Source organism: Meles meles, chromosome 8 (assembly GCF_922984935.1).
Source record: "Meles meles chromosome 8, mMelMel3.1 paternal haplotype, whole genome shotgun sequence".
Lineage (NCBI taxonomy): Eukaryota > Metazoa > Chordata > Mammalia > Carnivora > Mustelidae > Meles > Meles meles.
Window position 1 is genome coordinate 43,999,688 of NC_060073.1, and position 14,405 is coordinate 44,014,092.

Genomic DNA, 14,405 nt, shown 5'->3' on the forward strand with positions numbered 1-14,405 from the left:
AGAGTAAGAGGGGCAGCTGGCTGGCTCAGTCCATGGAATAAGTGAATCTTGATCTTAGGATTGGGAGTTCGAGCCCCACATTGGGTGCAGAGATGACTTAAAAACAAAATCTGAAAAAGCATTAAGAATAAGATTTTGTCTGGTAGGGTTGAACTTTAGGGAGTGAAACCCTTGTAATAGCTAATATTTTCCCCCCAGCTTCCCCTATAACCAATTTTACACTCTTGGGGGTGATATTGCCCCCTGTGGAGAATACACAACGTAGAGCAGCTGTAGTTTCTAGAATATTTCTTGTAGAAACTATAGTTTGTGCCCTTTCAATATCTGTAAAGATTTCCTTAAATGAAATTTTTAGTTTGTTGTACAAAGAACAGCTTAAAAAAAAAAAAAAAGGCAAAATCCACATTAGACTCCGGTATCCCTGCTATCCTAACTAAACTCTCTCATGATCCTGTCTTGCGCATTCGAGGGGAGAGCTGAAACAAGGCAAAAGAATAGAATCATGGGAAACCAATCACGTTCAGCAGCAGAGGACTAAAATGAAAACTATTCAGATTGCAAGAATAAGAGTATGTGAACTGTGACTCTCTGCCCAGTGGGTGCACCTCCACGAGAGCCACATAAGTCCTTCGGACCTGCATATCCGTCTTCTAATTTTTCCTACTGGTCCTGTCCTAGACTATTCTAAATTATTTTGGTCCTGATTTCTTATTTTTTGTTTAACTGTGTATTTTCTATAACTGCCTTAAATTGTGAAAGAAATATTTCATATATATGTGTTCTATGTATGTGTATACATAAATCAGAAGTACATGGGTGCATGCATACACATGTATGTCAATAATCAATTAGTTGAAGCACCCTAAGTACTGTGAGATACTTGAGGACATAAATCAGGCCATACTGACCTCATAACCATAACACAGCAAGCGTAGCAGTAGTTTGCTCAATAAACGACAAGCGAATGGTCTGAACTTCCATTGTGGCATTTCAACAGAGACACCAAATCAACTACTTGGGTTTATATGTTTTTTTAATGATTTTATTTATTTATTTGACAGACACAGATCACAAGTAGGCAGAGAGGCAGGCAGAGAGAAAGAGGGGAAGCAGGCTCCCTGCTGAGCAGAGAGTCCGATGCAGGGCTCGAACCCAGGGCCCTGGGATCATGACCTGAGTCGAAGGCAGAGGCTTAACCCACTGGGCCACCCAGATGCCCCTACTTGGGTTTATATGAATTGGAATAATATTACAGGTTCAAAGACATTTCGTTCAATTTTTTATACCATAAATTTTTATTTGTTTCCTTCTGATATACATGGTCTTAAAGATAAGTGCTTAGTAAAGATCATACATAGACATACGAAGCCAATGAAGCAATAAAGTAAATACACCTGTGCCCTAATGGAAGAATTAAATTTTGACACAAGAAAAAAGCGCTGGTTGTTTTGTGAGAAAAAATCATTTTATATTATACTGGGCTGTTATACACATTCTACTACATCTGAAGGCAACTCATATATGACATACCTCAGAAGTAAAACTAGCATCTGTATAGGTTGGGTATCATTAGAACTGAGCTATAAGAGACTCAGAGAGAGAAATCTACCATTTCCTTTTCCAAACCTTGCGGGATTGAAGTTATATGATGGGTCTCCCGTGTTTTTTTATCTTTTACAGATCAGATTAAAATACTTTCCAAAAAAACCAAAAAAATAAAATACTTTCAAAATGTAAAATATACAGTCTGATATCTTCTGTTCTATGGAACAGTGAAACATTAAGAGGCTTTAAAATACCAGGTCTTTTTGGATATTCCAGAGTGTGTCTGCACTCTTCTTAAAAAGGGCCTCTTCCTCCGAATTCAAGTTAACTTTCACAACATCTGAGACACCATTTTGCCCCAAGATACAAGGGATACTGAGAAAGATTTCTTCATTTATTCCATATAAGCCCTAAAAGGCAAAATTAGATTATTGTTCAGTAACCTGATATGGAAAAGCAGTTCTGCAAGAGAGCTTCAGAATAAGAGGATACCAGAGAGGCCACGGAGCTCACTAGAATCAGAGGGGGGCAGAGTAATTAATACTGATTCTAATGTCCTATGACTGCGGAGTTTGTGTTCAAGGACATGAAGAACATGCCAGAGGTCTTCAAAGGCACCAAGAGAGGCACCGTCTACTATAACCCCTTACCAGTTCCACTTCTCTGTCCAAAGAAAAGATGGACATCTAATCCTTCATGATGCCATTTTATCCGATAAAGGACTGCAAAATCAAGCAACCTGTGTTGGATGCAAACTGTGTTTGGATCCAACTGTGTTGGATGGGAAAGTGACTGCTTTGTTTAAGCAGACCTTTACACCAAGAGGCACCACTGAGTCAGACACCAGATGCTACAGGTGACAGTTCCATTCTCCAAAGGTGAAGCCTCTAGTGCAGCCTACAGGTACTCTCATGTGCCTAGCAGGGCCTTTGTCTTTCCCCTGCCAGTTACCAATGGAGTGTACCCCTGTCATTCTGGCTACTTCTATCCACCACTCCATTTGACTCCTGTCCAGGACCTCCCGTGATGAACATGGAAGAGCTGCAACCATGGCCAGCACCCTATCCCTCCTGGAACCTCCAGCTAGCAGCCCTGATGTTCCCTCCGCTCCTGCAGCCGAAGTCAAGGTCGCAGAAGCAGCTTCCAGAGGTGATTACAACCTGGGCAACAAACCTACAGGTCTACATGCCCACAAACCTGTTTCTGCCACCCTCCTACTACCCCCTGGAAAAGACGACGGCCCAGTAGACCCCTCACACCTCCCTCTGCCTTCCCCCACTCATTGTTCTTTCCTATCCACCCCTTGGGGTTGAGTCTAAGGTTGTAGGCAGCAATGGGAAGGTCTCGTTCTTCCTCCTTCCTTCCTTATAATTAAACAGTTACCGGGGACTAGCACAGAGGGAAAGAAGAGGCTCCTTGACTCTAGTGGTACCTTCCAGCTTCCCACAACAGCTCAGAGCCCGCACGCAGGTGCTACTCAGCCAAGCTTCCCTCTCGCCATCTCTGAGGCTCTCCTCAGGATCTCAGGGTGTGGCCCTTGCTCCTGTTTCACTCTAGTCTCCCACAGAGGGACTCTGGCTACCTCCTCCACCCCAGTGCGGTTCCCTCACTTTGGTCGGCACTTTACACTCAACCTCAAAAGCTCCATCACAGCCACATGTCTTCCTCTGAGGGCCCCTGCCAGGTTATTCTCACATTGCCTCCTCTCTGGTCTGTGCCTCGCCATGAAAGGCCACCGCCCCACCAGACCATCACCCCACATTCCATTCCCAGCCGGGCTCCAGCTCCAATTACACTCACCTTGCCTTGCCTTCCCTGCCCTTGGTCATTCTGTTGCCACCTCTGTGTAACTTTTGGGAGTTTCAGTGTGAGTTGCTGGGGATTGGGTAGCATCAGAAACAAGGCCACTGTGGCTGAGGAGGAAGCCCCACTGCTTCCCTGTTAGTGGTTTGGGGATTTGTTTCCCGTCTGCTTTCTCTGTCTTTCTTCTAGAAGGGGCTTCTCAGACTAGAACTGAAGAATGTATATTCATCCCATCATGCCATTGCAGGCTGCTGAGTGGGCTAGAAATAAGGGGCCTGGCCCTGCCCGGTCCTATGTGCTGACCATGACTGCTATCCAGTCCCTTCTTCTCTTTAGGCTTCATGCCTCGTTGACAATATGACCCTTGAATACACTAAAATTGGCTCTCATTTGCTCCTGGACTGTCCATGAAATGAGGAAATGGCTATTTAAAAAGAATTCCCTATATATTTGGGGGAAAATCCCGTCAATATATTAATATGAAATAAATTGTTTGTATACCCTTCTTTATTTGCTGAAAATGTGAAGTAATAAAATTGAAGTAACTGGGATAAAAAAAAGAGTACAGGAATGATTATGTTCTTAATGTCAAATGTTTTATCAAAATAATTAATGCATACCAACCTCAAATATTTCCTTTAAAATATAACTTGTCCATTGATTTGTTCGGTAAGAACTATGATATTCCCATAATACTCAATCTCAATCTCTCCTCAGAGCATTTGATATCTCCCTGACCTTGCCTCAGGAGTGTGCTAGGGGTCATTGCTTATTCTCCCATATCTCCTGCATACGCTCAAAAGAAGAGGGGTGTGTGGTATCCGTTGTGTACTCATTGTCTCTTTCAAATCATTAGCCCCTACCCTCTTAACATTCCCCCTATTTTTTGAGGCTCACCTACTAATGACCATTTACTAACCTCTTGGTTACTCCATCTCATTCATAAAGGACTGACACCTAGCTCACAATTTTTCCTCTCTGCCCTGATTTCTGCGATTAACCTTGGTGACTTCATTGTCCATGTGGATAAACTAACCATAACCAAGTCCCCTTCTTTCCAGTTTCTTGACTTCTTCAGCTCATAGACCCTTTCTCCTCCCATCCCAAGTATCCTACTGTGGACCTTGTTAGAGCATCCCTCCATATCCATGATTTATCCTGTAACTCTTTCACCATATACTAAGACCTTCTGCCCTATTTTAATTTTCAGTTTATAAATATTTCTTAATTTCCTTATTATTCATTTTCTTTTTATAATTTATTCATTTGTATATAGATCACATTTAAGGACAAAGGTCTTGAATTTTGTCTGTGACCCTTCAGCAAAAAGTCAAACCCATTACTAACATGTGTATAAGCCAAAAGCTACACTTCCCCCATCCCTCCCTTCTACACTCTCCCCCACCCTCCCTTTCATGCTCCAGCAAGTAAAACCTACACCCACATAAATTCAGCTACCTTCCCTCCCCATTCCTGTGCAGAGATCCCTGGAGAAAACTACACAATAAATTCAATCTTTAACTAAATTAATTAATGAATACCAACCTCAAATAAGCATCCACCTAACAGTAATTATGTTTTTGGGGGGGGAGTCAAATTCTATTTCTCACTATCTACAAAGATGTTCAAAATCTTCTCAAACATCTGACTTCTCTATATATCCTCTGATTCTCAGTAGTTGATTTTGTCTCTTCACTAAAAATAAGTCATCGGATGCATCCAATGCCTAATTTATAAATCTACATGATTCAATGCCTATCCTCTATTATCTCCTGCTACAACAAATAGCTGTCTCTCTTCCTTCCTAAGGCTAATACCTTCATCTATGCTCTGGATCCCACCCTCCCTGCTTATTACTTCTATCTTCAATATCTTCTTTTACCATCAGCTTATCTTTAAAAAACAAAAAAACACAGGGGCACCTGGGTGGCTCAGTGGGTTAAAGTCTCTGCCTTTGGCTCAGGTCATGATCCCAAGGTCCTGGGATCGAGACCCGCATCGGGCTCTCTGCTCAGCAGGGAGCCTGCTTCCTCCTCTCTCTCTGCCTCCCTCTCTGCCTACTTGTGATCTCTCTCTCTGTCAAATAAATAAATAAAAATTAAAAACAAAAAAACCCCACAAACTTGACTGACCTAGATTTTCCTCTCCAATTACTACTCTCTTTCCTTACCTTGGCAACCAAACACCTCAAAAGAGCTGTTTACACTTGTCTTGATTTCCTCAAAAGTTTTCAAGGGACCCTCCAAAGGGACATTGGGCAACATCTGGAGACATTTTTGACTGTCAAAACTGGGGAAAGAGAGTATGCTATGGCATCTGACAGGTAGAGGCCAGGGATGCTGTTAACATTCCACAACGAACAGGGCAGCCCTCCAACAAAGAATTATCTGGTCCAAAGTCAATAGTGCCTAGGTTAAGAAAACCCTACTGTACTCCAGCTTTCATTTCTACTACTTCAGTAAACAGCTCCTCTTAAGTTTATCCATGACCTTAGTCACTTTATCTTCCTGGCCTTTTTAATTCCAATTTAATTTACTTATCAACATCAATCAACAGAAAACCAATTCTTTCATCCTTAAAGCATCCTCCTCTCTCTTGGTTACCATGAATCCACATTTTCTTCCCTTGGTTTTTCTTTTAACTCTCTGGCTACCACTTCTTAGTTACTTTTGTGGGCTCACACTATAAACTCAACTTTTAACACTGGAATTCCTCAAGACTCAATCTCAGTCTGTCTTCTCACTGTATTACACTCTCTTTAGGCAAGCTCATTACAATTCCCAGCTGCAGTTACCAAGGGTAAGGAATACCTGTTGTCTGTGCTTGTCCAGCATCTCTTTCTTGATTGGTGGTGGTGGTGACAGAAGCTCTCTCCCTCTCAGGAACTGTCTCTTTCCAAACTGACTCACACTTAGAACTCCGACTAAATCTCTTTAATGAGTTCCAGAAACTGTACCCAACTGCCTATTTCCCCTCGGATATTGAAAAGGCACCTGAAATTCAACTTGTCCATAACTGCAAACATGATCTTTAAACCTGGTTCTCCTTGAGAATTTTCTCCCTCAGTGGATATCACTGTCTATATAATGGTGTAAAATATAAACCTACAAGTGACCTTTCTCTTCCTTATTTCCTACTTAATTCCATTACCAAGTCCTATGAATGTAACCTCCTAAATACAGAGTCTCTCAAATTCATCCCCTTCTCTTCACCTCTACTACTATCCTATTCTGGACTACTGCTCATCTTCTTGACAAGTTTCCACATGTCCACCCTTGTCCCTTTCAAATCTGTTCCATCACAGCCATAAAAATATTTATATCACGAAAACTTGCCAGTCTCTCGCTTAAATTCTTCTGGTGGCTTCCCATAGCCTTTATGGTAAGGATCCAAATCCTTTTATAAAGCTTTCAGTGGCCAAACCCTGCTTGCTTCTCCAGCCTCACCATGAACTTCCCTTCATTCTCTACATTCCAGCAACTCACCTTTTTTCAGCTCCACAAGGGCTCTCTATTTATATCGACCTCTGTTCCTCTGTATATGTGTTCCCTCTGCTTAGACTATTAGTCCAGCCTTCCAAATTAACTCCTACTCACTATTCAAAATAGGTCACATTTGACTTCCTTAGGAAGTCTTCCCTTACCATTACCCATGCTTCTACCCAGGGTAATTAAATTCTCTTCTTGTATATTCTTAAATACTTGGTAGTTTTTTTTTTTATCATTTATCATAATTTGTTATTATATATTTACTTTTATAATTGTTTTATTAAGTCCATTTTTTCTTGAACTTTATGAGGTCAGGGCCTTTTTTATTCACCACTATATCCTCAACATCTTGTATAATGCCAGGCACACAGTAGAGAATCAACAAATATTAAAGAAAAGATGATGAATGAAGAGAATTTTAAGCCTACCTTAACCATAGTAGAAACTGGATGCACTTTCCTAAGATTTTTCAAAATTGATCCTGCCAGATCTGTCACAGACAGTCCAATAGCCCAAGAGGTATACCCTTTAAGCTTGATAATCTCATAGGCACTATGGTTATAGAAAGTAAGAAAATCAAATTAATAGCAAATCAACTCAGAGAAAACACTATTTTTCAAGAATCCAATTTGAAGTAACCTATATGTCAATGCCATTCCCAGAGATTTTTTTTCTAGAAATTATTTATGAACAAGCAATAGAAGTTTCTATATTATTTTCATAAACTTCATTATTCAATTGAAGTAATAACTAACCTACCCTTCTCTTATCATAAAGGCAGAATCCTAGGGCATATGGGCAACTGAAGATGAAACTTTTTTTTGAATTTTTTGAATTGTTGTTTAAGTATGCAAACAGAATCTGATTATCTTAAAGATAAGCATATACATTTTGCTGAGCACTTAAAGCTGTTACTAGGGTGCCAATGTAACTTTATATAATTAAAAGCCATGTGTATATATTGTTCATAAGAATAAATTATTAAATCAATAATATATGAAAATATGGGAATGTTATGATACATTTTAAAAGGAAAAAGGCACAGTCCTAAAGAACCTAGATGTCCATCATTAGATTAATGGATAAAGAGATGTAGTATATATATATACAGTGGAATACTACTATGCAACTATCAAAAGAAATGAAATCTTGCCATTTGCAATGATATGGATAGAACTAGAGGGTATTATGATGAGTGAAATAAGTCAACCAGAGAAAGACAATTATCATACGATCTCCTTGATATGAGGAATTTGAGAGACAGAGTGGGGGATCTGGGGGGTAGGGAAGGAAAAAATTAAACAAGATGGGATCGGGAGGGAGACTAACTTTCAATCTCACAAAACAAACTGAGGATTGTTAGGAGGAAGGGGGGTATGGAGAGGGTGGTTGGCTTATGGACACTGGGGAGGGTATGTGAAATGGTGAGTGCTGTGAAGTGTGTAAGCCTGACGCTTCACAGACCTGCACCCCTGGGGCAAATAATACATTGTATGTTAATAAAAATAATAAATAAATAAATAGAAAGAAAAAGACACAGTCCTAAACATTATGCAATTTCTTATCTTAGGCTCATAACAAACATCATTCATGTCTATAAAAACTTTAGAATTGCATCAATACACAAAGTTTTTCACAGTGATTATTTTTAAATATTACAAGTGATCTTCTTTATACTTTTTTGAATTTTCCTATTTTCTATAATAAATATATATTCTATTTCTGCATTGCCACCAAAAGATTTGGATGGACAGTCAAAAGCAAAGAACAAAGAGGTTTTAACTTAGCACTAAGTTTGTTTAGTTCTGAGAAAAGGATCCAGAATAGGAAAAGGAATGTTTGGCATTGGTATTCATGTCAGGTGGTCTTACAACCATGTAGGCACAGTTTCAAGGCCCCAGGACTGTACGCAGTACACTTGGTAGCAAAAGATAAGACCAATGTGTGTATGGACCACTTCAGCACAGGAAAGTTGAGACTGGACTGTACTCATTGTGGTATCCTATGATTTGACTGTCAATCTAAAACCAGGGCCACTGTTAGAAGGCAAGCAGATTGCTATCAAATTTAGGATTAACTTTCAGACTCTCAATTCAATATGACCAAGACTCTGTGGATTAAGTAAAAGGAAAGAAAGGGAGACTCTAGTTGCTGATTGATTGATGACATATGAGTTGAAGAAAGCTCTGCAGTAGATAACTGGGGAGAAATCTTACCAATGGAATCTGGGTGACAGATCCACCCTTTCAGGAATTAAAAAATAGACTGACAAAGAGAAAACGGTTGAGAAAAAAAATGGCTAAAAATATAATCCTTTAGTTTTTAACCATCCTAATGAAAATAAAAGTGCTGCTATAAAGAGAAAGGTAAAGGAAGCAAATAGAACAAGCAGTTTTAACACTACTATCTTAACACAAAAACTGATTGCTATGAGGGCACCTGGGTGGCTCAGTGGGTTAAGCGTCTGCCTTTGCCTCAGGTCATGATCTCAGGGTCCTGGGATCGAGTCCCACATCGGGCTCTCTGCTCAGCAGGGAGCCTGCTTCCCCTCCCCTCTGTCTCTGCCTACTTGTGATCTCTCTCTCTCTGTCAAATAAATAAAATCTTTAAATATATATATATACACATATATATGTATATAAATAAAACTGATTGCTCTGTTAAAAACATGGAAGGATATCCTATTAAATCATGATGTCACTGCCCTGCAATTGTTGGTTAGCCACTGGAAAAATCAGAGGCTATAATATAAAACAGTTGAGTTGTTTTAGATAAAAACTAGCAGTCTCATGAGGATTCTTTATAATTATAGATCCTCTGCTAAATGACCAATGTGCAAATAATTTAATTTGGATACTGCATTGTTGGGAGGACTAACTGGAATATGTACTAATCTGTAATATGTTGCCGTATTTGGTATTTTTTAAAAGATTTTATTTATTTATTTGACAAAGAGAGATCACAAGTAGGCAGAGAAGCAGGCAGAGAGAGAGGAGGAAGCAGGCTCCCTGCTGAACAGAGAGCCCAATGCGGGGCTCATTCCCAGGACCCCGGGTTCATGACCAGAACTAAAGGTAGAGACATTAACCCACTGAGCCACCCAGGTGCCGCTTGGTATTTATTTTTAAAGAAAGTTCTTTTTAAAAAAGATTTAATTAATTTATTTATTCATTTGACAGAGAGAGACAGCAAGATAGGGAAAACAAGCAGGAGGAGTAGGGGAGGGAGAAGCAGGCTTCCCACTGAACAGGGAGCCAGTGTGAGGCTTGATCCCAGAGCCCTGAGATCATGACCCAAGCTGAAGGCAGATGCCTAACAACTGAGACACCCAGGCACCCCACAGTACTTGGTATTTAAATCACACAGAACTTCAGTGGAAAATGTGGTCTTCATCATTATTCCTATATAGCAAAAGCATTTTAAATTAGAAAGGAACTATAACATTCCCTGTGATACAATTATTAGGAATTGGATAGACAGAGACCAATGTTGCAACATCCCTGCAAGAACTAGATCAGTGGCTCCACTGACATTTGCAAACCAGTATTGGCTAAAACATGTTCCTTAGTGGTTGAGTTGTGGTTCTGCCTCCAGACCAGGTCATTTCTGCATTTTCTAGGAAATGGCTTCTAATGGCCCCTATATCTGGAAATATGTGGTATATGGGTAAAGGACACTTATGTTAAGAAGAACAGGAAATGATACTATAATATTAACATAGGTGTTTTTTGCTAGGCACTAATTTGATCTCCTGGCCAAAGCTATTTGGTATAACAAAGGTTAGTAGGTTTCTGTAAGACAATTTAAGAAAATAAGAGGTGCCTGGGTGGTTCAGTTGCTTAAGCATCCAACTCTTGATTTTGGCTCAGGTCATTGCAAGCCCCGAGTCAGACTCCATGCTGGGCGTGGAGCCTGCTTAAGATTCTTTCACTCCCCCTCTGTCCCTCCCCCTCTGTGTGTGTGCTTTCTCTATCCCTCTCTAAAAAAAAAAAAAAAAAAAAAAAGGAGAAAGAAAGAAAGAAAATGAAACATACTGATAAAAATAACCAAAATGAAAAGATAGTTGGGGAAATTGACCTAAAACTTCCAATTGATGTGATCTCTTTAGAAATAATTAGGCCAGAGGAGGAAATAAATTTGCTTTAGAAATATCAAACACACAATTAAATGAATCTGTCAATACATTTAATAAGGTACAAGTGATAATAAATAAAAGTGGAAGATAGGATAGTTCAATTAACTAAGGATTACCAAAACACCTGTGAGTGATTTTGGTTACCTGTTGAATAGATCCTGGTGGCTATAGGTATACCAGCTTGTCTTTTTTCTTATGTATAAAATATTGAAGACGTGTTTGTCAAAGGAACTCTGAGGAATATATGATACAAAGATGATCACCCAAGGTCACGGAGAGGTATCATGGATAGAAGGTTAACAGTAGGTATGGATCCTTCCCCAAAAGACAGGACTATCTAGGAAGATGACTTTGGGTATGCTTTTGCACGGAATCGTGCAAAAAATTAAAAAAATTTTTAAAAAAATTAGTTTAAGCACTGGACAATTCTGAAAAGATGATGAAGTAGCAAGCACCAGGATTCTATCTCCCCACCTAGACAATAATTGTTTTGTCAAAATCTGTCTGATATAACTATTCTGGAACTCTGGAGTCTATTAAAGGCTTGAAACTTTCAGGGGAAGGTTCCAATGCTAATTTGTAGTTAATTCCAGCCAATTTCAGCTCTTAGCACAGTAACAGCTACTCATCCCCTGACCTCAGCAGGCAGCTGTTCACATGTTCACCAAGCAGCTTGTGCACAGCCTGCAAAAAGGACCCCATCCTCTAAATATCAAGGATCTGTGCTCTAATGGCCGATGGGTTGCTTCTGATGACAGATGTGTAGAAAAAGAAAGGTGGCCATTGTTGTTGCACCTCCCCGCAATCACTGCAAAAAAAAAACCCCTGTCAACAAGGGATCTTACAATTTATATTTGGCAAAACTGTCCTTCCAAAGTGAGGGATAAATTAAGATATCCCCAAAGAAACCACAGTTGAGGGAGTTATCACCACTAGACCTGACCTGTAAGAAATACTCAGTGGAGTTCTGTAGGGTAAAATGAACAGTAACTCAAAGTCATATGAAAATATAAAGTTCTCAATAAAGGAAAATGCATGGGCAATTATAAAAAGCTAGTAATATTATAACAATGGTTGTAATTCTACTTTTTAAAAAATAATTTAACAGACCAATACATTTTAAAAAAATAATCAAAAAGATAATATTATTGTGACTGTAGTTTGTAATTCTTGTTTTCAAAGCTAAAAGACTAATGCAGTTAAAAAAGTTATTAGCTTATTTAGAATGCATACAATGTATAGACGTGTACTTTTTTACATCAATAATCAAAAAGGATGAGGATGGAGCTGTAAGGGAGCAGGGCTTTTGTATGTTACTGAAGTTAAGCTGGTACAAATTCAAATAAGTGTGTTATAATTTTAGAATGTTAAGTGTAATACCCATGGTAACCAAAAGAAAATAACTATAATAATTACAGAATATATACAGAAGAAATTTAAATATATCATTACCAAAAAAATCAACTGAATACAAAAGAAGACAATAATACAGGAAATGAGGAACAGAAAGCTTAAGGCATATAGAAAGCAAATAGCACAATGACAGACTTCCCCCTAATCAGTAATTACTTTAAATGTAAGTGGATTAAAGTTTCTAATCAAAAGACACAGATTGGCAGAATGGATAAAATTACATATCCAAGTCTATACTGCCTATAAGAGACTCATTTGAGATCCAAGACAAATAGTTTGAAAGTAAAAGGATGGAAAAGATATTTTATGCAAATAGTAGCCAAAAGAAAGCAGAGGTGGTTAGATGTCATACAAAATAGAAATCAAGAAAGTTTACAATAGCCAAAAAGGGACAGTATATATTCATAAAAGATTCAAAACAGCAAGAAACCATAACAATTATAAACATTTATGCATCAAATAATAAATCACCAGAATACATGAAATAAAAACTGATAGAATTAAGGAGACAAATAGAGAGTTCTACAATAATACTTGAAGTCTTCAATACCCCACTCACAATAATGGATGGAAACCAGACCAAAGAGGGGTGCTTGGGTGGCTCTGTTGGTTAAGCAACAGCCTTCAGCTCAGGTCATGATCCTGGAGTCCCCAGATCGAGTCCCACATCAGTTTCCCAGCTCCACGGGGAGTCTGCTTCTCCCTCTGACTTTCTTGCTCATGCTCTTTCTCACTGTCTCTCTCTCAAATAAATAGATAAAATATTTAAAAAAAAAAGAACCAGACCAAAGATAAGAAAATAGAGGACTTAAACAACACTAGATCTAATAAACAAGCAGAACACCTCACCCATAACAGCAACTGCATTCTTCTCAAGTTCACATGGGACATTTTTCAGAAAAGACCATATAATATGTCACAAATTGTTTCAATGAATTAAAAAAAATAGATGTCATATACTAAGTATCTGCTCTGACACAATGAGATGAAGTTAAAAATCACTAACAAAAGTATAATTGGAAAATTCACAAATTTGTGGAAATTAACACAACCTTAAACAAAAAAGGATCACAGAAGAAATCATAAGGAAAATTTGAAAATACTTAGAGATAAATGAAAACACAACATAACAAAAGTTATTGGACACAGTAAAAGCACTGCTCAGGGAGAAATTTATGGCTATTCATGCTTGCATTAAAAAAAGAAAAATCTCTAATCAACAACCTAACCTTATAGCTTAAGGAACTAGAAAAAGAACAACAAATTAAATCCAGATCTAGCAAATGGAAGGAAATAATAAGGAATAGAACAGAATTAAAATAAAGAATGCAAAAAATATAGAGAAAATCAATGTAATCAAAAGTTGGTTCTTTGAAAAAATCAACAAAATTGACAAAACTTTAACGAGGAAAAAAGATGATTCAAATTATTAAAATCAAAATCAGGGGCGCCTGGGTGGCTCAGCCAGTTAAGTGTCTGCTTTTGGTTCAGGTCATGATCTCAGAGTCCTAGAATCGAGCCCCACATCAGGCTCCCTGATCAGTGGGGAGCCTGTTTCTCCCTCTCCCCCTGCCTGGCACTGCCCCTGCTTGTGCTCTCTCTCTCTCTGTCAAATAAATAAAATCTTTAAAAATAAATAAAATAAAAATCAAGGAGACATTATTACTGATTCTACAGAAATAAAAAGGATTATTGGAAAGTACCACAAAAACTGTATGCCAATGGATTAGATAACCTGAATGAAATGGATAGACAAATTCTTAGAAACATAAAACCTAAATCTAACGTAGCAAGACTAAATCACGAATAAACAGAAAATCAGATTAAGACCTATATAACATAAGAATGTTTGTCAGTAATCAAAAATCTCCCCCAAAAGAAAAGCCCTGGACCAATCCTTTTCAAACTTTTCCAAAAAAATTGAAGAGGAGGGAATTCTTCCTAACTGATTCAATGAAGCGAGCATTACCCTGATTCCACAGCCAGGTGAAGTCACTACAAGAAAAGAAAACTTCAGATCA

The 14,405-nt window shown here is 38.5% G+C and overlaps 1 protein-coding gene and 1 pseudogene across 1 annotated transcript in view; one reads left to right on the plus strand and one right to left on the minus strand.

The window, feature by feature from the left end:
- Positions 1-1,790: 1,790 nt before the first annotated feature.
- LOC123948910 (L-lactate dehydrogenase C chain) overlaps positions 1,791-14,405 on the minus strand; it is a 46,396-nt gene continuing 33,781 nt past the window's right edge. The window contains exons 7-8 of the mRNA XM_046016100.1: positions 7,265-7,388; positions 1,791-1,955 (exon numbers count right to left, since the gene is read on the minus strand). Coding sequence (XP_045872056.1) covers positions 1,791-1,955; positions 7,265-7,388 — 289 coding nt within the window. The remainder of the gene's footprint in view (positions 1,956-7,264; positions 7,389-14,405) is intronic.
- Positions 2,095-3,759, plus strand: LOC123948101 (annotated as a pseudogene).